This window comes from Apostichopus japonicus, chromosome 21 (assembly GCF_037975245.1).
Source record: "Apostichopus japonicus isolate 1M-3 chromosome 21, ASM3797524v1, whole genome shotgun sequence".
NCBI classification, from domain to species: Eukaryota; Metazoa; Echinodermata; class Holothuroidea; order Aspidochirotida; family Stichopodidae; genus Apostichopus; species Apostichopus japonicus.
In genome coordinates, this window is record NC_092581.1 from 8,495,221 (window position 1) to 8,521,720 (window position 26,500).

Here is a 26,500-nt window from a genome sequence, read left to right on the forward strand (position 1 = left end):
TGGCAAAGAATTAGATCACTTCTCTGGGGAGGCCCCTCAATAGTGGTTCATGTCCCTAACCTAAATCAATCGGTGATCTAGTGTATCTTAGGAAAACATCACTTGTGTTGCACTGACGTCTTGTGAAGGTCTAATGTATCACAAGTTCACAACACATCTTTTTGAAGCAGAAGAATTATGTAGAGTTTTTAGAAAAAGCGGGATGACATGCATAAATATACTGTTATTAAATATACTAATATTAAACTACAACCCCAATCCAGTGGCGTGCGTTAAGGTGGGGAAGGAGAGTGGAGGGTCGGGAGGAACCTCACACCATCGTCAGTGGGGGTAGAACGTTCAGTCGGAAAAAATAGTGGCAAATAATTAGATCACTTCTCTGAGGAGGCCCTTCAATAATGGTTCATGTCCCTAACCTAAATCAATCGGGGTGGTAGGGGGGTGGGGGAGTAGAAGTCGGACCCAACTTTGGAATCCTGTGCACATTAACTGACCAATTCGTCGAGGAACAGAACATGCTAGGAACTTCAATGACCCCGAAATGATAAGTTTGCAGACCAAGCCTACGAGGAAGTGTTGTGAAAGATCAGATATCTCTTGGGTCATAAAGCATAACTAGTGTGTTATGTAGCATTGGATAACACTGTAACATACACAACCCTAAGGATTTTTGTCTAACTGTAGAATGGAAATAGCGGTGACTAATTAGTGAAAGTCCTACGGAACTGATGTTTTACTCTTTATGTACTTCTTAACGTCAAGGGAGGGAGGGAAGGAAGGGGGTGGGGATGATTTCAAAACAACGAGGATATGATCATCTATGGTAATGGCTCACACATATGTACAGTACGGTAGTATCTGTTGTAAATGCAGTACTACAGAGAAGGGGAGATAAGGGGCAGAGAAGGGACAGAGAAGGGGCAGTGATGGGACATCCTCCGATGTGGAAGATTTATACAATTCTGAAAATATGCATATTGCCACAAGTTGGGAAGCAATGGGTTTGGATAAATGTTCCCTTTGTTATGCAAGAAACAACACACAAAAACAGTTAAGTCTAGTAACTCATAAAGTTAAGTGATATTGAATCTGATTGAATACTTTATATAGACAATGAAACCATTAACTGTTAGTTAATATCTGTGTTAGAAAAATTATCATCACATATAAGGAAAAAAAAAAGATAGAAAGGAATTTCTGGATATAAATATATTACACAAGTGTAACAGACCATCTATACTTTAAAATTTTAGAAAAACCACAGTGGATCCGTGTCCCTTGCCCCCCCCCCCCCCCCTCTAGAGAGCTGATGTGGATCCATGCATTCACACCTGTCTAAGACCCTGTATTTACCAATCATAATATTCTATATTCTCCCTGTTGTCTTGAAAGAATTGGGTAATGAATGTATAAATAACAGAGATGTTGACACCTGCATGATCTGCTGTGTGCTTATGATTACATCATAACAACATTTGGTAATTATGAACCTTTATTGGTTAAATTCGGCACAAACAAAGTAAAGAAGGTATGCCACCCCCCCCCCCCTTCTCTCTCCTCAAGCTCCACACACATACACACACACAGACAACAAAATATAGGAAAACAAAACAATGTAGAAACTACTATAGCAGTTCTACTAAATTTTGTACTAAAATGCACAAGGTCCCTCTCAATAGTATTGCTCTAATGTACATGCTTTATCAACTGCATATTGACTGAATAATAATACTAGGATTGCAAGCATATGTAAGATCTGTATAACATTTGTGACCTTTGACCTAAGTCATGAACACGTATATACGTGCATAACATTCTCTCTTCGACCCATATACCATATAACTGAGAAAGAACTGAGTGTTGCAGAAAACTAAATGTTGGTACAAGAAGAAAAAAAACAAAACCAAATCACCTAAATAACAAACAAGACCAATTTCTTCACGAAGATGGTATCCTACAAAACTTAAACAGGACACAATCTACCATATTAATATGTACATAACCTGTAAAATATTACCAAGACTTGGAATATTATCTGATCTCAAACTTTAACAACAGAATCCTAATACCTGGAAATGTTTGGTCTTATGAAAACAATGAAAAAGAAAGCTGTCATTTACCTATAACATATCTTAATATTGCTCTCCCTTTGGTATTTAATTTAGCATCCTTACCTTCTGGCTATGTGAATTGTATGCCATTAATAGCAGTCCTGCTCAAGTTGAAGTGCCGTACCACTCACACAAGTTCAACACAAACTATGCATCAAGGAGACAATAAATTGTCCTGTTAATAGAAACCTATTCATGATTTACAAAGTTACCCAAGTTACCAAGAAAACCGAATATACATCATTACCATTTGAGAAATATCAGTGGGATATTTGTGTCATTGTATTTGCATTCAATACTGCATAAATTAACTTCTTGCATATTTATATATATATATATTAATTTTGTCAATATTTTGTACATGACTCAAGTACCTAAAAAAAACAAAAAAAAAAACATCCAATTTAATGAGGATGTTAAGTGAAAATGGTTTCATGATGTTTTCAGATAAAAACACACTTTAAGTGAACATGGGATTTTTAATTTTGCCAATATTTTTATCTAGCGGTAACAATAATATTAAGAGTAAAAAGAAATAACAAATTTGAGTTAAGTGATCACCTCTGGAGCCATTTTGAGTCATGTAAAGTCAACTTTAAATTAGTCAGACTCAACTGCGTCAAACCCTCAATATAACAAGGACGTTAAATAGTTAAAATAGGGGGTAGTAAAATATGATATTAAAACATGAAACACATTTTAAGTGAAACTTACAATTGATGAAGTATTAACGACAAAGGTTATTGGCTGGAGTTGGATTCAAACCTGAAAACTGTGTTCTGTCTATGAAAACATTGCTTGATAATTAACACCCCTAAGAACATGCAGTACACACTGTGGTAATTAAAATACAACACCACCACAATTCTCTTTCAACATTGGAATAATTTAAACAGAGGAGTCATCTCCAATTATGATATTATTAATCACTGTTTTTACACAACATTATGAATACACAAAACATTACATGTATCACAAACAGGAAAAAAAAAAGGTTTATTTATTCTATAGTTTAGTACTGTTGAAAAGTGCAATTTTGGTTAGGTTAATTCAAATCATTCAACAATCTCAATTTACCATAATCAATAAAAATGTAGTATTTCAATATATATGTAATCATTTAATTAAGTTAACAGAGAGGTGTAAGATTATCAGGTAATAAAACAAATTGGTAGTTTACATAGAAAAGTTCAACAGGACGTTAGCGCAAATAAATGCAGGCTGTAACCTACAGAAAAATAATCATTTTTCACTGGCTGTATTGCAAAGAAAAAGGCAATATTGTTTGTGGTGGGTAACCATACATCTGGCGTAGATCATTGCGACCTTTGTGTAGAGATTAAAACTTCTTGCAAATTTTGCAGCAAAAGTATCCATCCCATGCCATTCCCTTTCAAGTCACTTTTCTTTCTAGTTTTCTTTCTTAACATTTATTATATTCAGACTGGAAGACAAAACCATTTCCTTACTTCAACCTTTAAAAATACTGATACTTATCACGGAATCACTTTAATCATTACATTGAAAGGTATCACTGCCTTGCATCAAATCCAATATTGAGCTAACTGTTGCTATTTAACTTTTCTTTGGTGTTTCTGATGGACTTATCTTGCTGTTTACTCTGCCAGTTCTTCACCTACGTCGTCCACCTCATGTTCGATGTTCTGGTTGGCTAGTATAGACTTAAGCATAGATTCGATGGAATCGTTCGTAACTTTCAGCTGTTTCAGTCGGTACTTGATTTCTCCTACTTCCTTGACCATGGCATCTTGTCTCTTGGTCAATACTTGAATTTCAGTCTAAACAAAAAAATATAAGAGAAATAAACATTAAATGAAATGATATAATAATGACAAGAAATAGAGGCAATCCTAAAATGTACAAACAGATACTGTGATAACATCATAAGGTGCTACGCTACAATCTTCTGGTCAAAGGTCAATTAAAAAAAATCACAGTGTGTTTGGGCATGGCCAGGTGATTAAACAATGTTCAAGAAGGGAGAGGAGGCGGAGGACAAGGCTGTTATTGTACTGTAAAGGGGTTATTACTGTTGTCTTATGAGGTTCTTAATTGTTAAGATCCCAGGGAACACTTAAAACATGTTTGGGAATGGCCAAGATGTTTAAAATAATTCTCAAGGAGTTGAAGCAGAACAAGGCTGTTATTGTAAGATCAAAGAAGTAGGGTGTGTAAAAGTATCCATTAGTGCGAGTGTTACTATAAGCTTTGTCAAGATAAGGTGAAAGGAAATATAACAGGTTTTACTGCATGGCTTACTTGCTAGGGTACAGAGAGCATTCCTTGATGAGTTGGGTGGCTGGGGGCGGTGGGGGGGTGGGGGAGACAAGGGGTATAATCAGGCAACATTGATAAGCTTACCAGTTCAGGGTTGAGAGCTGTTGATATTGCATCTATTAGGTAGGTATCGTCACCTCTGAACCAGCTGATAGTCCTGCCGAGGAAACCTGTCACACCTCTGTTGGGGTACACAGTCTTGTACTTTGTAATTGATCTCCTCCAGATGAACATTGGTAGAGCTTCCTGAACCTCGAAGGCCAAGTCCACCTACCAGAAGAGGACATCAAAGAATTTCAAATCAGTGAAAATTTATTGAAGTTACTCTGTTATCAAGTCAAAACAGTTAGGCCAATTATGCAATTAATTGCACAAATTTACTTGTTTGATCTGTAATTGGATTCACTCTTCAAGAAGATGTTTCAATACATGACAGCCTCCTACCTCAAAATAAGTATCAAATATAGGTATCAAATAAATAAATCACTATAGTCAAAGAAAGTGGGAGATGGTTCAACACAAGAATGTTACATATACCAAAAACATAGATTGAACTTCAATGTTGTAAACAAAGTATTTTGTCAATTTTTATTATCAAATTTGTTCATAAATATGAGTTATTTTTATCACCTGCATTCCAAATCGTTTGAGCCGTGCTTGTTCCTGGACTTCCTTAATGTCATCAACAGCCAAACCAACCTGTCAAACAAACAAAACCACAAAGTGGAATGAGATGAAAAAGCTAACCCATACAAAGAAACACAAAACCATAAATGTAACTGTGAACCATACAGATTATAGGAAGGGATAATTGCCTCATGTCCATCTACACCCCCCCCCCCCCCCCCACCTCCACCCACCCATCTTCCCACCAATTGAGGTAAATCAATTAGGATTGAGGGAAAGGATTTGTAGAACTTTTGAGGATAATTTTAAGGTTAATGAAATGATAACCCCCAAGACATCCTTATACCTCCTTATTCTGCTCTTCATTTCACACGAGCCTATCATTTTCTTTTAATTTCTGCTGTCTTGACCTTTTGACAACATACATTTTAGACCAGAAACAATGGATACACTTAATAAAGCAGTACCAAGAAATGTATTTAAGAGGTATCATGTTGTTTCAGTTGGTAAAATTTGTGTGGCATATTTCAGTTTTGCCAGATTTTATGTTCATCATAAAATAACGAAATTTCTAAGGTCCGGTGAGAATGTGCAGACCTTCGTAAAATTTGGCCAACTTGGGTACAAGAATTCCATTTTGTGATGCCAGATAAACTTTCCTTGCCTATTTAATCTTGCCCTTTAGAGGATTTCTATAGGAGATCCACTAAAGGGAAAACAGAACTACCTTGTAAGGGGGTGGGGTGGGGGTGGGGGTGGGTGGGTGGTCTAGGGAGGTAGGTTTAGCAATGGCAGAAATTTTTGGAGGTGATAACCATAGAATAACCTGAAGCTGTTCTTACAGTTTCTCCTCTTCATTCTCTCTTGTTCCCCCCTCTGGTTACATCTTTATATTCCAAACCCTTCTACCTGACAGCTGTCCTCTCACTTACCAGTAAGTTCATGATCAGTATTGACATGATGATAGCGAACACAACAAACACAGTGTAAGTGGTTCCACTGTAGAACACGTGAGTTAAGAAATAGTTATCTTCACCGGGCTGCAACTCTTCAGTGTTGAGGTAATCTTGAGAGTGAAATATTGAATCGAACTCAAATTCTCCTATCATCATAACAAAGGTCTTGATCAAAGAGTGTTGGATCCGATTAAACGGTGTCTGCAAAACACAAAGAAAAACAATAATATCAAGCAAAATCAGTCGGAAATTGAATTAGAGAAGGATGCAAGAACGATGCGATGAGCAGAAGGGTTTGTGATTCCTTGCCACAGTTTGCATGCAGGGTTTGGTTTCCTCCAAAAGAAACTTTTCTCTTCTGGAAGAACTCGAAACCAGTATTTAACAAAACAGTTTCTGAGGGAATACACTTCTGCCTATGGGGAGAAAGGTTTATCAAGGAGTGACAGTAGCAACTCGCTGGTTGCATCTGCAGTCTAGTGAACTCACACTAATTAAATGCAAGTGTGGGCTCTATCAATGTGACACTTGATAGTCAAGATACCTACTGTATTAAAATTGATAACCTCTCTGACCTCAGTTCTGGATGGGATTTCCTAAATCATGGAATTTACAGGTGCAATCATTTTAGCTGTACCAAAAGTATGTAATAGAAGTAGTAGTAGATTATTATTATGTTTCAATGTATAGAAATATTCTTATAGTTTTAGTAAATTTCATCAGCAGATTAAAGGCATTGAAGACTCCCCACAAACCGCGTGCCGCCTTCTGACAAAGTCGACTTTCCATTACTTGCAAGTGAAGTTTTTTCGGTGTCACTACAAAATGCAGACAGTAATGAACTGTGATACCTTGTTATCTTTTATCTAGACCTGAGATTTCCATCACTGATATGTACACTGTGTTATGGGTATTGACAGTAGCTACATGAATTGACTGCACACTAGTGTCTAATTACCGACGGTAGCAAGTTGTGTGTGTATTTTCTGGGATCGATGGTGGTGTTTAACACTTCTGTTACACCTCATTTGAAACTAGGTCAGATTACCGGCATGAGAAGTTTCTTCATGAGCAAGTCTTCAATGCCTTAACAAGCCAAAAGCCAATCCAAACCAACAACACTGTATTCTATTCAAGATCAGTATTTACAAGTAAAAATTTTAATAAGTTATGTGCAACCAAATGTATTAACCTTTTGTAACAGAAAGTATCACATAGATTTTAAGTAGATGGGGTTGTACACTCACCTGGTTCAATAATAGTGCATAGAATGCCATAGCAAAGGACACAATAAACAGGAAAAAGACAACCACAAAATTGAGGAATGTCTTCAGAATATCTGTGCAATAGAAAGAACAAAGAAAATAATGTTGTAATCTTTGAAAGAACAAACTGGTTTTGTACCACCGCCGCCCCCACCCCTCTCTCTCCACAAACAAACTGGTCCTGTCCAACCCCCAACACCCCCCTCCACTCCACCAATCTGAGTTTAGTAAAAACTTTTGGGGTGTCCTCAGGGATTAAATCAGCACTTTATTTCACCCCCACACCCCTAACTTCTTTATTGCTTTTCTTTGCTTTTCTTTAAGTTATCCACATACATCACAGATTTATGCATTGATATATCCCATAAACGATAAATTGTGCACTTTAATAAGTCACTTCCAGACTGAGACTGCAATGATCAAGGCTGAGAAATACACACAGCACCCTACTGCTTGCAATTGAGTGTAATTAACAGAATGCTGAACTATTAATTTGTTAGTGCTGCTTCCTACGATGGGCCCAAGTTCTGCAATGTTGAGTAGAAACTTTCGTTACGAGACTTAACAGTCACTGAAGGCACCAGTTTGAAGAAAGAATATTGCGAGACTAGCTTATGCCAGAAATAAAGTCGGTCAGTCATATATCTAGAGACATGTCACACAGAAATTGTTCCTCGTACCTGTGAACATGACCACGTATATGCCAAGTCTAGGAAACTTCTGGATAAAGAGGATGAGGTTTAACCAGGCAAAGAATATACCAAAGGCTCCACACTGCCACTGCCAATCCTGTAGAAAAATGAAAGCATCAAAACTTTACCATTCAGTGTATTGTTTTCAATTAACAGGAGGTGTTTTTGTTTTAACTAAACTTGACTCAAAAAGAACATTACATAGCAGTGTTGGATTTTCAGGAATTTCAGAAGGTTGTCCGAAGGACTACCAGTTTCAAGGATTTTCAAATATTTGGTAGTCCTGCAAAAAACTTGGTAGTCCTTCCAAATTCTCCACCAAAATTGAAAATGAACACAAATAATACAAAACAAAACATTTTGGTGCTCAATCTGATTGTGTCAACCAAAGCTTTATTAGTTTAGCATATAACCATGTTATTGTGTACTGTTTTCAAATAGTGTTTGCACGGGGTATCCGGGTACCCGGATACCCGCCCGACGCGATACTACCCGGTTCCTTATTTATTACCCAAATACTACGCAGTGTGATTTTTTTTTCTTTTGGCAAACCTATGGTTAGGCAAGATATTCCCATTGAGTTAGGCTACCATGTGGTCTAAAATAACAGCAATAACGAAAGTATTCCAGCATTGTTACAAACACAGGATTCTGGGTCCGGGACGCAATGTTTTGGCCAGGGACGCAAAATCTTCAAATTGCTTGCAAACCCCAGGTACACACTCACAACTAGGTCAACGGAAAACATAATAAAACACATTTTTGAATGAACATCTTTCATTATTTCTTCTTCTGACAAGAACCAAAAGTTCTCTTACTCATACAGATCATTGAATTTGTTTGAAAATAAATATATCATAACAATCAACCGCAAGGTACAGGGTTACCAAAACTTCATTACAGAGATTTTCATGCTAAAAATAGACAACGATGCTTTACCAAGATTCCTGTGATTTGATTGGCTAATAGTCCCTACCGATTGTCTGCAACCATTCTTGCATGTTTAGTGCTCAATGAACATGAAGCAAGTTGTTTAACAGCAATTACTTGCAACGTTTACTTTCCCCTGTGTAGAGATAACGAAGTTTGTGGTAAAGGCTCTCATATGTGTGCACTCAAATATCATACCGTTAGGCCTTGTCTCATATTTGTTATGTACATTTTGACAACAATCACTGGTGGTACGAAGATGCATTTGAATTGTTTCTGAGACTATCACGTAATATTTTAATCATTGTTTTGATCAGAAAATGTTATGAGTTGAGACAATCTATGAATCTTGTGGGAAGCTTACATATCTGATCATGAAAGGATATTTATCTCACAGTATGTTTCTTTTCTCTGCAATAATAGTTGCTAATATGAAATGTGCATTCATACCACAGTAGTTTCTGTTGCAAACTTTTTCGCGGTCCAATTGACCACAGAGTTGCGAGTAGGAAGGACGAGGGCTGATGAAGGAGGGGGCTGGGGTAAAAATTGTTTGAAACGGCAGGGTGGGCGAAAGGAGGAGTGGGGCGGGCCGCCCCTGTCAAACACCGAAGCTAAGACACTGAGCCTTCTGCCCTATAATATTGTGTATAACATTCACAAAGTATAGGCAGTGATACTACACTAGTATTAGTACAGTAGGTCATACAAATTACAAGAAACGTAATTGGTGTTCGATCGGGACGCAAACTTTTTTTTACAGGACGCAAACTTTTTTGGGGGCTTGCTGTATTCCATGGATACCTTATAACTGCGTCACAAATTCAGCGGTATAGGCTAGATTTCCCCAATTGACTTAGTGTGCTGTTAGGCAACAATGTGGTCGAAGATAACTGCAATACTGAAAGTATTCCATGGATATCTTATAACTGCGTCACAAATTCAGCAGTATAGGCTAGATTTCCCCCATTGTCCAGCAATGCATTTTCACTCGGCCTATAGATTGTCAGTGTCTGATCGACTGTTGTTACAGCACCGTACAAAATGCATTGCACTGACATTTAGCCACAAGTCTCATTTGTTTTCTGGGTACATCATTAGAAACTAACGTTAGGCGACTTTATTAGTGATTGACAGATTTTTGCTAACGATGTTGTAAAGTTAATATTTCGCGCATGTTTGTAAAAAATTTATGTATGGTTTGGGTGTTATTCAGAAACTATTTAATTAAATTGACTTTCGTTTTTTATGAAATATAATTAGGCTCAATAATTCTTCAAAGCCTTCATTTTTTTTGGTGGTCCGAAGGACTACCAAGCACACAACAATTTGAAAGGTATGGTAGTCCGACGTAATTTCTAGTCGTCTCGGACGACCGTGAAAGTCCTACACTGCATAGTGTCAGAATTTGATGTTCTGTCAATTTATAAATGCACATTAGGCATGGCCTAGCTCAGTGGGCATAGCAGTAGGTGGTTCATTGAACCAGGGACTCCATTCACATTAGACAAGGCCTAGCTCAGCGTGCATAGCAGTAGGCGGTTCATTGAACCAGGGACTCCATGTTAAGACAAAGCCTAGCTCAGCGTGCATAGCAATAGGCGGTTCATTCAACCAGGGACTCCATGCACATAAGACAAAGCCTAGCTCAGCGTGCATAGCAGTAGGCGGTTCATTGAACCAGGGACTCCATTCACATTAGACAAGGCCTAGCTTAGCGGGCATAGCAGTGAGCGGTTCATTGAACCAGGAACTCCATTCACATTAGACAAGGCCTAGCTCAGCGTGCATAGCAGTAGGCGGTTCATTGAACCAGGGACTCCATTCACATTAGACAAGGCCTAGCTCAGCGGGCATAGCAGTGATCGGTTTATTGAACCAGGGACTCCATGCACATTAGAGAAGGCCTAGCTCAGCATGCATAGCAGTAGGCAGTTCATTGAACCAGGGACTCCATGCACATTAGACAAGGCCTAGCTCAGCGTGCATAGCAGTAGGCGGTTCATTGAACCAGGGACTCCATGCACATTAGACAAGGCCTAGCTCAGCGTGCATAGCAGTAGGCGGTTCATTGAACCAGGGACTCCATGCACATAAGACAAAGCCTAGCTCAGCGGGCATAGCAGTAGGCGGTTCATTGAACAAGGGACTTCATGCACATTAGACAAGGCCTAGCTCAGCGGGCATAACAGTAGTGGGTTCATTGAACCAGGGACTCCATGCACATTAGAGAAGGCCTAGCTCAGCATGCATAGCAGTAGGCAGTTCATTGAACCAGGGACTCCATGCACATTAGACAAGGCCTAGCTCAGCGTGCATAGCAGTAGGCGGTTCATTGAACCAGGGACTCCATGCACATTAGACAAGGCCTAGCTCAGCGTGCATAGCAGTAGGCGGTTCATTGAACCAGGGACTCCATGCACATAAGACAAAGCCTAGCTCAGCGGGCATAGCAGTAGGCGGTTCATTGAACAAGGGACTTCATGCACATTAGACAAGGCCTAGCTCAGCGGGCATAACAGTAGTGGGTTCATTGAACCAGGGACTTCATGCACATTAGACAAGGCCTAGCTCAGCGGGCATAGCAGTAAGTGGTTCATTGAACCAGGACACCACATCCAGGGGTCACAAGGGTTGCTTTTAACACTTTGAGCCAGTGGATCACAAGTGCCTGTCAAGTAAAAGAGCACTTTGTGGTTTTCAAATTTATCCCTTTGTGTCCAGCGCAGTGAAGATCATGTAAGGGTGATGTAAGGGTCAAAGATCACACAATTCAACCGGGAATCCTGAAATTCTATGCCACTGGCTTAGCTGCCTCTGAAGTGAAAGTGTTTGCAAACCTACCTAGTCTATCAAAGTTTCCTTTTTTCCAAGAAAGTTAAATGACTTTTCATTGTTTAAACCCTCTGTAATTAATTTACAGTACAATTTGTGGCGCATTTATTTGCTCGGCCGATATATCCAAGTTGGGGTCTTACAACAAGGAATAACTCACGTATCTCAACACCAGGTTCTCATCATATTCGACGTCACTCAGAGGTAGGGCCATCAGGATGGCTAGGATGTAGATAGCCCACTCAAGAAGATTCTCTATGTTAAAGTAATGAAGCTTCTCATTGTACAGTTGTATCAACTGTAGAGGAAAGAAAACTAACATGTAAGAATGTCTCTGCAAACAACACAGGTCTCAACAATATAATTCACATCTAAGGTTACTGCTGTACACACAACACATTCACTGCATACATATATAAAAGTCACCATAGACACACGACACCAAAAATAAAGGATACAATGGATCATAACATCAGGAAATCATAGAAGACACAAACCAGTCAATGTGGTGGGTATAAATGTCATGGTAAATATACAGTAGCATTATTTTACAGACACACGATCAACCTTAGAGGCAAGATAACAATTTTAGACAAAGGATGGTCACTAAAGAGAAAAGACAAATATTAAAGACACAAAACAATTCTACATACCAAACAGTCATCACAGATAAATGACAATCAGAAACGTAGAGACATTATCATTCAGTTCATACATAGGACAATCATTTGTATATGTATGTATATAGTATGTATGTATGTATATAGTATGTATATATATATGTTTATACATACAATCATTAAAGAAACATAATTAAATGAAATTATTAAAAGGTGACTTTTAGACCCAAACATTTATTTGATACTCTATAATTACTATCAGTCCATGTTACATGTCTGTAGTATTTCAAAGTATTTGAGAAATGACCCTGCATTTTGAGTTGAATCATTACTGTTTGTGCCATAAGACGTGTAATAATTGAACATTATATTACACTTTTCAAACCTAAATAAAAGATGTATGTAGTTGCAATTGTTTGGTAGATCCTTATTTCATAGCGCCATGCTTAAGTCCCGGATATTGAAAATGCTGGTAAAAACCATTTTTAGGGTTGCCATAAATGTCTTTGGAGGGTCGCCCAGAATTTGGGGAGAAAACGAAACATTGCTGATATTTTTAGAATAAAGTGAAAAATACTTGATCATATATGACTTCAAAAGCTGCAAAACATAACACCACTTTGCAACACTAAGCACCCTTAACTGTATTAAACTTTCTCAAATGAAGGGAATACCTCCTCCTCTTAGGCCCTATTTCCAGGCCACAACGTTCACTACTGGAGGGTTCATGATCCAGGTGAAAACTGGGATCACCAAGCCAGAACAAATATGGAACAACAGTGACTTAAGCCGATCAAGAAAATATTGCGTGCCACAAATTTTAATGTCGTATTAGTGTTGTTTGTATTAGTAATCCTGATGTCAAAGGTCATCACTCCCAGTGTAAGTTTAAGATTAAGATATCAAGAACAACCTGGTATTTCCTTTCACTTTCCACCATAATGGTGACCAGATTGTAACAAATTCAACATGCCATTCCAGATGGCCAGATCATTCATATAGTGAATTCTGTACCTTTCAAGAATCGAGACAATTTTTTATTTACCTCTTTCAACAAGTTCAAACAAGACAATACAATGATAAGCCAATGGCCAATCTCCGCAAAGAAGAACTTAGACCAGCTGCTGTAGTCGTCCACCCATCTCTCCTTGCCGTCACCATACCAGAGGACAGTGTCGTTGACCTCTCCGACCACGTAAAATGGCGGAGGGTTGACCAAAATGAAGCCGGTGAAAAGTGCCACAAAGATTAAATACAAAAAGAATGACCAGTAGTAAAAAATTCGGCCATAGCTTGCCCACTTGTGGTCCAAGAGACTGGTACATACAGGATGCCCCAGGAGATTATCCCGCTTGGATTTCACCTGGTAATGGAAGAATATCAAAGGTAACGGGTTTAACTAAAAACGTTTCGTAGAGTAAATTTGTTTATTATTTTTTTTGATTATTGTCATCTTTAATGAGGGTAGGCCTGCTCAGTGCAGAAGAACTGATTTCCAGAGGAGCCCTCAATACAAAAGATATAAACAATATCATGCAGTAAAAAAACGGTAAACATCCAAAAGCACAAAAAGGACGGCAAAAAGATAGACAAACAAATATCAGACAGCTAAACAAAATACAAGTTTTCATATTGCGTTTAAAAATATTAACATTTGGCAAGCATTTCAAATTTGGGGGACGACTGTTCCACGACCTGCCTCCAGGAAATTTGAAGGACCTTTTACCATTCCCAGATCTAACATTATTAGAGCAGCTAGATGTAGATCTGTAAATCTCTCAGTAGAATAATATTATCAGTAAGGTAATCTGGAGCCAGGCCGTGGATACATCTATACATTAGAATATTTACTCTGCTTATTTCTGGATAATTGCAATCTACTTGCTAATATCATCTAGAAAGAGATTAAACAAGTTAAGGCATTGAGAGACAATTGATTAACTAATTGACAGAGCAATCGATGGATGGATCAATGAAATGTAAATAGCAGAGACTTCATATATTCGAACAATAAAAACCACTAACAGCAAAGACTTCATTTATCTGAACCACAAGAACACTAATAGCAGGAACTTCATTTATCTGAACCCCCAAAACACTCCGATCAGAGACTTCATTTATCTGAACCACAAAAAACACTACAAGCAGACTTCATTTATCTGAACCCCCAAAACACTCCGATCAGAGACCTCATTTATGTGAACCTAAAAACACTAACAGTAGAGACTTCATGTATCTGAACAAAAAAACCCCACTAAGAGCAGAGACTTCCTATATCTGAACCCAAAAAACACTCCTATTAGAGACTTCATTTATCTGAACCTAAAAACACTCCGATCAGAGACTTCATTTATCTGAACCTAAAAACACTAACAGCAGAGACTTTATTTACCTTAACAAAAAAAAACACTCCGAGCAGAGACTTCCTATATCTGAACCCAAAAACACTCTGAGCAGATACTTCCTATATCTGAACCCCAAAACACTCCAAGCAGAGACTTCATTTATCTGAACCAACAAAACACTAACAGAAGAGACTTCATTTATCTGAACCACAAAACAATGAGTGGGACAGAGAAGCAATACAATATATGATTACAATAAAGGATATAATATACAAGGTATTTTACAAGCTTGATCCCTTAGTTGACTAAAGAAGTGAATTACAACACTTTAACTGTGACTTGGTGGAGCTACCTATAATATTGACAATATTAGCAGTTCAAGGACAATGAATTTGACTTTTGAAAATAGCAAGATTGAGATATATAAGAAACATAGCAACTGTGAACTGATTTCTCCATTTAACAAGACAAATTGATGCACGAATGCAAAGAACAATGACAAACACGAAAGGTACTCCAGTATTATGATTGATATAGGAATAGTGCAATGCTAAATACTAGGTATTGATTCATTATAAGAAATGGAAGTAAAAGAACAATGCCTACCATAATGTAAAGAGGATGGTTAATCTTTAGAATCTCTTCGTCATCAGTGTATGCAACAGCACTACGTAACAGATCACCACTGTCAGTGAAGGGAAAATTCTCTTCCTCGGACGATGTTGCTGAGATGGACGCAGTATCTAGATATGAAAGAGAAATTCCACCATGTTTATAATTTGCTTTTGTTTGAAATTTTGTTGAAATAATGTTGAATGTTTGAAATTTTGAGCTCCAAAAATTAATTTTGAACCACTTGAATACTCAATCGTCAGTATAGTTCTCTGTTGCCAACTATCATGAAACCATCGATCGACTGATTAATTAAATATATATGTTCACCGTTTTAATTATTGTCTCATTGAAAACATGTTCCATCCGAACCATTCCTGCAATCAATGAGTCAATGCTATTTATACTCACCATTTGAATCATCATCCCACTGACAGAACATATCATCCAACAGTTCAAACAATCGAATGTGATGCAATGAATCATTCCTGCAATCAACTAGTCAATGCAATGTATAGCCACCATTTGAATCATCATCCCACTGACAGAACATATCATCCAACAGTTCAAACAATCGAATGTGATGCAATGAATCATTCCTGCAATCAACGAGTCAATGCTATGCATACTCACCATTGAATTGTCATCCCACTGACAGAACATATCATTAAAAGCAGTTCAAACACTCGAATGTGATGCACTGAATCATTCCTGCAATCAACGAGTCAATGCTATGCATACTCACCTTTTGAATCATTGTCCCACTGACAGAACTTATCATCCAACAGTTCAAACACTCGAATGTGATGCACTGAATCATTCCTGAGTCAATGCTATTTATACTCACCATTGAATTGTCATCCCACTGACAGAACATATCATTAAAAGCAGTTCAAACACTCGAATGTGATGCACTGAATCATTCCTGCAATCAACGAGTCAATGCTATGCATACTCACCTTTTGAATCATTGTCCCACTGACAGAACTTATCATCCAACAGTTCAAACACTCGAATGTGATGCACTGAATCATTCCTGAGTCAATGCTATTTATACTCACCATTGAATTGTCATCCCACTGACAGAACATATCATCCAACAGTTCAAACACTCGAATGTGATGCACTGAATCATTCCTGCAATCAAGGAGTCAATGCTATGCATACTCACCTTTTGAATCATCATCCCATTGACAGAACATATCATCCAACAGTTCAAACACTCGAATGTGATGCACTGAATCATTCCTGCAATCAACGAGTCAATGCTATGCATACTCACCTTTTGAATCATCATCCCACTGACAGAACTTATCATCCAACAGTTCAAACACTCGAATGTGATGCACTGAATCATTCCTGCAATCAACGAGTCAATGCTATGCATACTCACCTTTCGAATCATCATCCCACTGACAGAACATATCATCCAACAGTTCAAACACTCGAATGTGATGCACTGAATCATTCCTGCAATCAACGAGTCAATGCTATGCATACTCACCTTTCGAATCATCATCCCACTGACAGAACATATCATCCAACAGTTCAAACACTCGAATGTGATGCACTGAATCATTCCTGCAATCAACAAGTCAATGCTATTTATACTCACCATTGAATTGTTCATCCCACTGACAGAACATATCATCCAACAATTCAAAAACTTGAATGTGATGCACTGAATCATTCCTGCAATCAACGAGTCAATGCTATTTATACTCACCTTTTGAATCATTGTCCCACTGACAGAACATATCATCCAACAGTTCAAACACTTGAATGTGTTGCAAAGAATCATTCCTGCAATCAACGAGTCAATGCTATGCATACTCACCTTTTGAATCATCATCCCACTGACAGAACATATCATCCAACAGTTCAAACACTTGAATGTGTGGCAATGAATCATTCCTGCAATCAACGAGTCAATGCTATTTCTACTCACCATTTGAATCATCATCCCACTGACAGAACATATCATCCAACAGTTCAAAAACTTGAATGTGATGCACTGAATCATTCCTGCAATCAACGAGTCAATGCTATTTATACTCACCTTTTGAATCATCGTCCCACTGACAGAACATATCATCCAACAGTTCAAACACTTGAATGTGTTGCAATGAATCATTCCTGCAATCAATGGTCAATGCTATTTCTACTCACCGTTTGAATCATCATCCCACTGACAGAACATATCATCCAACAGTTCATAGTCAAATGTGATGCAATAATTCTTGTGTTCTCTTGGCTGGTCGTTCTCTGTCAGACAGCGGTTTAGCACAACTTCTGCAACATCTATGAAAATAAAGATTAAATGAGGGTCACATAAAGACTAAAGAACCTTAATTTCAAGAAAATTCAAAGCCTTTAATAACACAGAAACCATTCATAAAAACTCACAAATGCTTTCAGCAATTTCACTTGTGTATCACATTTTTTTTTTATTCTTTTGATGTCAATAATCCTATTGGAAACACAACTAAACACAAAGGACTTAGATAAAAATCTGTCCAAGTGCATCCACATTTTACAAAGTTTTAAACCAGAATTAAAAAATATTGCAGTCAACCTTTTGCAGAATTGCAAACCTGCTTTACCATATCAGACTGACTAAATCTCCAAAAATATGATTTGTTCTCATTTACTTAATGCCTTGACACAAAGAAGAAAAAGAGTCCTAGGATAGTTTTGCTTGAGCTTTTGAAATTGGCCAAAAACCTACAGAGATATTACGTTTTACTTATGGTCAAATTGCCTTCACCCACCTGGCATTCTTCTTATAAGCTTTCTGAATGGTGTTGTCCTTATTCCAGACACTGGGTCCGAGCTCACAGAACGCATGGCATCTAGCCACTGCTTGTGGTTGATAATGGCCAAGCAAACTTCCCTGATAGAGACAAAAACATAATCAAATTAACAAGTAGGTAGTTAGCATCAAACAACCTACAAGGAGGTAGTTAGCATCAAACAACTTACAAGGAGGTAGTTAGCATCAAACAACTTACAAGGAGGTAGTTAACATCAAACAACTTACAAGGAGGTAGTTAACATCAAACAACTTACAAGGAGGTAGTTAGCATCAAACAACTTACAAGGAGGTAGCTAGCATCAAACAACTTACAAGGAGGTAGTTAGCATCAAACAACTTACAAGGAGGTAGTTAGCATCAAACAACTTACAAGGAGGTAGTTAGCATCAAACAACTTACAAGGAGGTAGTTAGCATCAAACAACTTACAAGGAGGTAGTTAGCATCAAGCAACTTACAAGGAGGTAGCTAGAATCAAACAACTTACAAGGAGGTAGTTAGCATCAAACAACTTACAAGGAGGTAGTTAGCATCAAACAACTTACAAGGAGGTAGTTAGCATCAAGCAACTTACAAGGAGGTAGCTAGAATCAAACAACTTACAAGGAGGTAGTTAGCATCAAACAACTTACAAGGAGGTAGTTAGCATCAAACAACTTACAAGGAGGTAGTTAGCATCAAACAACTTACAAGGAGGTAGTTAGCATCAAACAACTTACAAAGAGGTAGTTAGCATCAAACAACTTACAAGTAGGTAGCTAGAATCAAACAACTTACAAGGAGGTAGTTAGCATCAAACAACTTACAAGGAGGTAGTTAGCATCAAACAACTTACAAAGAGGTAGTTAGCATCAAACAACTTACAAGTAGGTAGCTAGAATCAAACAACTTACGAGGAGGTAGTTAGCATCAAACAACTTACAAGGAGGTAGTTAGCCATCAAACACATAAAACGTTTAGCTTACAATTTGCTTCACACTGATCTTAAAGTGACCAGCTCTTAGTGATCCACATAGTTATTATTTTCATAGAAACGAGTCAAATTGTGTTGTGGTAATGGGCCAATTAGCGGTAGGCATTTGGGGTATTCTCTGTGATGAAAGAGTACATAAGGAGACTGTCACAATGCACTGTTTACAGCCAATCAGACTCAGTTATTTGACTATTTACTGTGATGTTAGACTTTACCAGGAGACTGTCACAATGCATGGTTTACAGCCAATCAGAGTCAGTTATTTAACTATTCTCTGTGATGTAAGAGTACACCAGGAGACTATCACAATGCACTGTTTACAGTACAGCCAATGCAGAAGCAGCTATTTGACTATTTACTGTGATGCTAGACTACAGCAGGAGACTGTCACAATGCATTGTTTACAGTCTAGCCAGTCAGAGTCAGTTATTTGACTATTCACTGTGATGCTAAACGATACCAGGAGACTGCCACAACACATGGTTTACAGCCAATCAGAGTCAGTGATTTAACTATTCTCTGTGATGTAAGAGTACACCAGGAAACTATCACAATGCACTGATTACAGTACAGCCAATCAGAAGCAGCTATTTGACTATTTACTGTGATGCTAGACTACAGCAGGAGACTGTCACAATGCATGGTTTTCAACCAATCAGAGCCATTTGACTTTACTCAACTCAAGATGTCACACTCTGCCAGGAGCCTGTCTTACACAAGTTGACCATCCTGTTAAGATACTGGACCATCAAGAAATAAAGTAATTAATATTTATTTACTATGATCCTTTATTTTGCATATAGTATCATGTTCTTGTTGGATATAGTCTATGTTATTCATGCCATTAAAGTAAATATATGATCCTTTATTTTGCATACAGGATCATATTCTTGTTGGATACAGTCTTATGTTATTCATGCCATTTAAGCAAATATATGATCCTTTATTTTGCTTATAGGATCATGTTCTTGTTAGAAACAGTCACATGTTATTCATGCCATTAAAAGCAAGATCTCTTGAAGCTGAAGCTAGATGTACTTAAATGATCCTCCATGTGATCCTCCATGTATTTTTAATACCTGTGACCATTTTCTATGGCATAGTCCAAGCAGTTTCTGTTGCTGGCATCCTTGAGAGATACATCAGCTTGTGACTTGAGGAGCAGTTTGACCATCTCCACGTGTCCATTCATTGAGGCCAGATGGAGTGGGGTGACCTTGAATTCAGAAATCATAAATAAATGATCAGAGGTCTTGATAAATTATGTTCATGATATTACACTGTTTTGAGAGAACACCAAATGTTTGGTGTTGTAACAAATTGAAAAAGAGGTATCAGTCTTTCAATGAATCTCATTACCAATCAGTAATATCTCTAGTTGTCACAGTTTGTAGTCTTTTAAACAGGAGAATCAAAATGTTCTCCACTTCTCTTTCGTTCATTTACCTAGTTCAGCCGGATTTGATCGACTTGTTTAATTCTTCTCTATAAACAATTTTATGCAACAAGCGTAAAAATTAATTTAGCTATAGCCAATGAGCAGCATGAGACATAGCAATTAACCTAGTTTTACACTGCTATAAGATCAAAATAAAAGATAGATGTATGTGTTTAATATGTCAAATCTCCTTTGTGAAATCATAGTGGAATTATTTCTACACCAGTTATGCAAAACTAGACCTAAAGCTTCATTTGTAACAGCCAATTATTCCTAAAAAGTTTAAAAATGGCTGATTTGAACAATTATTAGAACAAAAATACGATCTAATTAATAAGATGTCACGCTACAAGTAGGTGTGGACTGAATAGAGTTAATACTGACCTTAGCTTTGTCTGTAGGGTCCACGGGGCAGTCAGCATCTAGCAACACTCTGGCACTTTTAACCCAGCCTCTGGAGGCAGCACAATCCAATGGCGTCCAAAGTGACTGATTTCTGAACAAATTTAAAGAAAACCAAAGTATTGGTTCATACAAAAGAAATCCTTTTTTAATTTCTACACACTGTTTGTTAATATGAGGTAAGACTTTCATTTCATATTGTTCTAGGGTACACAAATTCAAATCCAAAGCAGTGACTTTATAGGAAAGGGGCAATCGTTCGGACAGCGAGATAATGGGTGTCTTTGTATCATAACATCTTCAATTTAGCTAATGAAGTGTACACATATTAAATATTATATTGCTGCAATGATAATAACAAATGTTTGAAATATTGAGAATCCTGTTGCATTTAAAATCATACATCTACAACAACATCAGTGCTTTTATCAGCCTCGATGGCACAAGGTTCCGATATGGGTAACACTGTAAACAGGATAGTCACATGACTATGAGGTGAAAGTCCCTGGTATTTGAGAGTAATTTTATGTCCAACTTTTTTAGTCAAACCTCACTTTGAATAACAAGGGTGTAAGTCAAACCTCACTTTGAATACCACAGGTGTTAGGAAAACCTCACTTTGAATACCACAGGTGTTAGGAAAACCTCACTTTGAATACCAGGGGTGTAAGTCAAACCTCACTTTGAATACCAAGGGTGTAAGTCAAACCTCACATTGAATACCAGGGGTGTAAGTCAAACCACACTTTGAATACCAGGGGTGTAAGTCGAACCTCACTTTGAATACCAGGGGTGTAAGTCGAACCTCACTTTGAATACCAGGGTGTTAGTCAAACCTCACTTTGAATACCAGGGGTGTTAGTCAAACCTCACTTTGAATACCAAGGGTGTAAGTCAAACCTCACTTTGAATACCAGGGGTGTTAGTCAAACCTCACTTTGAATACCAAGGGTGTTAGTCAAACCTCACTTTGAATACCAGGGGTGTAAGTCAAAAGTCATTTGACATCTGACTCCTCCCACGTAACTGTTGTTACCCAAATAATTTAAATTATTAATAGACTACTACTACAGGACAGGAGAGAAGTTGGACTGTTTGATGGTAATCCTGACCTTGCCTGGATATCCGCTCCAGCACCGATTAGACAGTCCACTGCTTTCGAGTGACCCTCTAGGGCTGCCAGATGGAGAGGAGTGTTAGAAAATTCATCCTCATCGTTCACAGTGCTCTCGTCCCTCTTCACAAACTCTAAGATACAGCTGCGATAAATAATGTGAAAACAAAAACAAGCTTAACTATTGCGAAGGTTTAGGTCCATGATTCAGGACCTCCCATGAGGACCAAGCCACCCCCCCGCCAGACCCCAAACCCTCAGAATCGATGCTCGGAATGTCTGACAGCTAGATTGGACTATGGACTAGATTTCAAAGACACCAACCAGTTTCCAAAACCGTGGATATATTTTCTAATGTCTGGGAAAATGTGAACCATCAAAATGTTTTCAGACTCACTTTGGGGTGCGTCCTATACTTTGTAACTCTAAACAGACATACCCACATTGATTTATAGGAATGAGCCAAATGTAATGTTTCCGAGGCAATATCATTAGAGCTGTTTCTTTACATCTCCTAGATTTCCAGTAACAGTAATTCACATATTCCTCATGAAATGCACTTCACTTAAAACCATGTCAAAAACATCCTAAAACTGTAAAAGCCATACCTCTTAATAATTTATCAATATTTCAGTTATGCACAGTGATCATCAATAAAGAAAACCTTTTCAAATCAAAGCATCTTGTTGAAATATCTGTTTCTTATACACGTGTTAGAAGTTAGAACAGCTGAACTCAAAAATTATCTAGGACCACTGACAATGCGATTTAAACATTGAGATATAAACAAAGCCAAATTAAGATTACTTCCTTTCATCACAATGGTATAATTACCCATAATTCCCATCTTTGGCTTTAGATTAAAAGGGATCATACTAGTCCTAACAAGAAGGCAAAACCTAACACCATTTCTACTGCGTTTGAGGAAATTGGTAGCTGGAAGTTATTTTTGTTTTGTATTATGACAGACAAATCAGAGACCGTGTAAATTAAATAGCTGAACAAAACCATCAACTTTTAAGGTACTCTAATTTTATCGATATTCTTTACTCTCGACAAACAAGTTGAGGGCTGTCAACATCGCATCATCAGAATTCCAACTACTTCAAGACTACAGCCAAAAACTTATTGCAAAATGTGTTTTAGAACACATGTGAGCTAGTTCAATTTATGAACAAGTTTTTCTCTCACTTGACATGTCCATTCTGTGCCGCCATGTGTAATGGGGTCAACTCGTCCTCATTCTTAGCATCAACATCCGCTCCTGACTCCAGCAATAACTGTTTCAAAGAGAGAGAGATAAATGCAGGTTGTATGACCAAGCCTCGCCCTTAAATGACAGGGGGAGGGGAGGGGGAAGGGGAGGAGGCACACACAGTTTGCAAACTATTAGTAAAAGAAAACTTCAGAACATTTTCATATTAATATTAGATGACTAGAAAATTACAAAACAAAACGTTACCAATGAATATGCTGGTCAAATTTACAGGTTATAAAGGGGAATGAAACCCCCCCACCGCCCCCCACCCACTCCTCACCTCATCCCTCCCAATAAGTTGTAAGCAGTAAGTATATGATAATGACTTCTGTGGGCAAAACTTTGGCAAGCTTTCATTCAATATTGCTGGATGTAATCTTTAATACTAGTTGCTTTTGACAGGAGGATCAGGGTTAAGAGTGAGGGTTGTATGATTTGAACTTGGATCAACAAAGCAATGTACAATGGGGGGTCGTTGATGGGGAAAGGGGGGGACCAGATGAAGGAGGATACATTCACAAGCTTACACCTTGTTCTTAGTGTGCATTACACACCTTAATGATTGCAAGGAAACCCTTTTCACTCGCAACGTGCAGAGCTGTGCTGTCATAACGGTCACTTTTGTCAATCAGTTCTTTAGCTCCCTTATGGTCCAGGAGGACCTGTGGAAGAAGAAATTATTTACACTCAAATGAAAAGTATTTAAATAACCATCAAAACACTTTACACTACCCACACATTTACATCAAAATTTCCAACTTCCAGCACAGAGGCTGGAACAGCTTTAATGACTAATTAAATAATTTTGAGAGAAAAAATAAAACTTTGTGACTTCAGGGATGCCAAGCCCGTCAACAGGTAGCCATGGCTGGTACCATTTCAGTGACTAATAACACAATTTTCAAAGGGTGCTCTATCAACAAAGGCTGGGGTGGGCAACCTACGGGCCACGGGCCACATGCAGCCCGCCAGGAATTTGCGGCCTGTGAGATATCTTAAGAAAAAGAAAAACATCAATCTATTTTGCTGCTTAAAATTTATCGTCACTATAATGATGCTATCAGGTAGGTCTATTATCCCCATTAATTATCAACTGTACTGTATTAACATTATGTTTTTGTGAATACAGATTAACTGCACACACCTATTGCTTGAAAGTCCTCGGAATCAAAGGTTAGGTTAGGTGCGCCCCAGTCAATTTTTCACTCCTTATATCTGGCCCATTCATTCAAACAGGTTGCCCAATCCTGAACTAAGGTATCCAATGCTAAAGTTGGGCCAAACACAAGCAAAACCAGAAAGTCAAGAGGCATATAGTGATTCCTTGCCACATGTTCAGTGTATGAGAACATTTACTGTACAATGTACACATTAAATTCTTACGCTGGATTCACGTACCGATAGTGGTGCTTGACCAAGTTTTAATCTTGGAGCTAATATTGTGATAACAAGCCCTGGTTTCACACTCTCACATCTGTTGACCTTCCAGTGACATTTTGAGTACTCAATGAGGCAGAACCACATACCATTTATCTGTCTAAGTTATAGTGTTTACAGTATTTTCAGACTTTGACCTCTATCGACTTTGAATGACCATTGACCTCTGCAGAAATCACTCTGGATTTGCACTCAATAAGATGGATCCACACACCAAGTATAATGGTCATTCTGCATTTCACACTGTGACCTGTGTTGACCCCAAATAGCATATGCACTCTGCAGTAAACAACATGATTCTTGTAGTCACTGATGTGGGTTTAACTACTGTATCAAGTTCATTCAAACAGTACGTTTTAAGTTATCAGGTTTACAAAGTTTCTAAACTGTGAGCTCTGTTGACCTCTAATGACCTTTAACCTCCACACAAACTTAAGATTAGCTGGTACAATGTTTACCAGCTAAGCCGTCACACACCCCCACAAACATGCCATCAACATAGAGTTCTTTTGCCGTGGGCAAAAAATGTTGAAAAAATTGTCCACAATAATGTTAAGACAACTTTGTGCTTTCTTTTCAAATTTACCTTCAGAGCATCTATTTGCCTTTCCTCTGCAGCCCAGAAGATGGCTGTTTTCTCATGTTTATCAGTTGCGTTGATGTTAGCATTGAAGCGTAGAAGGACCTCAATGGAGGCAGTGTGACCTTCACTGGCTGCGATGAGTAGAGGGGTGAAGTTATCCTTGTCTCGGCGCTCTATGGATGCCCCACTGAAATAGTGATGAAGATTCTCCTTTGTGATACTACAGTACTAAATACAGTGTTTAAATAATACAAAAATGTACAATATCCTATTGTGCAAAACAGTTGCAACAAGTCATATAAGTTACTCAACACTTGTAAAATGACCACTAAAGTGGCAAAGAGTTCCTCATAACAAACAAGGGGTTGAAAATACAAAATTTGTTTTTAAATATTATACCTCTTCCACAGCTATTATTCAATCATACAGGACATTAAACAAAAGGAGTTAGAGCTAGAATGAGCTAGGAATGAATGAATGGGTGCATGGAGGAGATGGGTGGATGGAAATTGGTGGATGGAGATGGGTGGAGTTGGTTGGAGATGGGTGGATGGAGATGGGTGGATGGAGATGGGTGGAGTTGGTTGGAGATGGGTGGATGGAGATGGGTGGATGGAGATGGGTGGATGGAGATGGGTGGATGGAGATGGGTGGAGGAGTTGGTTGGAGATGGGTGGATGGAGATGGGTGGATGGAGATGGGTGGATGGAGATGGGTGGATGGAGATGGGTGGATGGAGATGGGTGGATGGAGATGGGTGGAGGAGTTGGTTGGAGATGGGTGGATGGAGATGGGTGGATGGAGATGGGTGGATGGAGATGGGTGGAGTTGGTTGGAGGGAGATGGGTGGATGGAGATGGATGGATGGAGATGGGTGGATGGAGATGGGTGGATGGAGATGGGTGGATGTAGATGGGTGGATGGAGATGGGTGGAGGAGTTGGTTGGAGATGGGTGGATGGAGATGGGTGGATGGAGATGGGTGGATGGAGATGGGTGGATGGAGATGGATGGATGGAGATGGGTGGATGGAGATGGGTGGATGGAGATGGGTGGATGGAGATGGGTGGATGGAGATGGGTGGAGGAGTTGGTTGGAGATAGGAGTTGGTTGGAGATGGGTGGATGGAGATGGGTGGATGGAGATGGGTGGATGGAGATGGGTGGATGGAGATGGGTGGAGGAGTTGGTT

The 26,500-nt window shown here is 38.5% G+C and overlaps 1 protein-coding gene across 5 annotated transcripts in view; it reads right to left on the minus strand.

The window, feature by feature from the left end:
• Window positions 1-1,056: 1,056 nt before the first annotated feature.
• The window catches only part of LOC139962626 (transient receptor potential cation channel subfamily A member 1 homolog), a 59,244-nt gene continuing 33,800 nt past the window's right edge, over window positions 1,057-26,500 (minus strand). For all 5 annotated transcript variants that reach the window (XM_071962781.1, XM_071962778.1, XM_071962779.1 and 2 more), the window contains 17 exons: window positions 25,314-25,497; window positions 23,845-23,952; window positions 23,224-23,312; window positions 22,031-22,177; window positions 20,901-21,012; window positions 20,158-20,294; window positions 18,063-18,184; window positions 17,461-17,592; window positions 15,286-15,422; window positions 13,380-13,697; window positions 11,875-12,012; window positions 7,938-8,046; window positions 7,240-7,331; window positions 5,969-6,193; window positions 5,040-5,108; window positions 4,494-4,679; window positions 1,057-3,910 (listed from right to left, as the gene is read on the minus strand). In XM_071962781.1, the coding sequence (XP_071818882.1) occupies window positions 3,728-3,910; window positions 4,494-4,679; window positions 5,040-5,108; window positions 5,969-6,193; window positions 7,240-7,331; window positions 7,938-8,046; window positions 11,875-12,012; window positions 13,380-13,697; window positions 15,286-15,422; window positions 17,461-17,592; window positions 18,063-18,184; window positions 20,158-20,294; window positions 20,901-21,012; window positions 22,031-22,177; window positions 23,224-23,312; window positions 23,845-23,952; window positions 25,314-25,497 (2,488 nt within the window). In that variant the 3' untranslated portion in view covers window positions 1,057-3,727. The remainder of the gene's footprint in view (window positions 3,911-4,493; window positions 4,680-5,039; window positions 5,109-5,968; window positions 6,194-7,239; window positions 7,332-7,937; window positions 8,047-11,874; window positions 12,013-13,379; window positions 13,698-15,285; window positions 15,423-17,460; window positions 17,593-18,062; window positions 18,185-20,157; window positions 20,295-20,900; window positions 21,013-22,030; window positions 22,178-23,223; window positions 23,313-23,844; window positions 23,953-25,313; window positions 25,498-26,500) is intronic.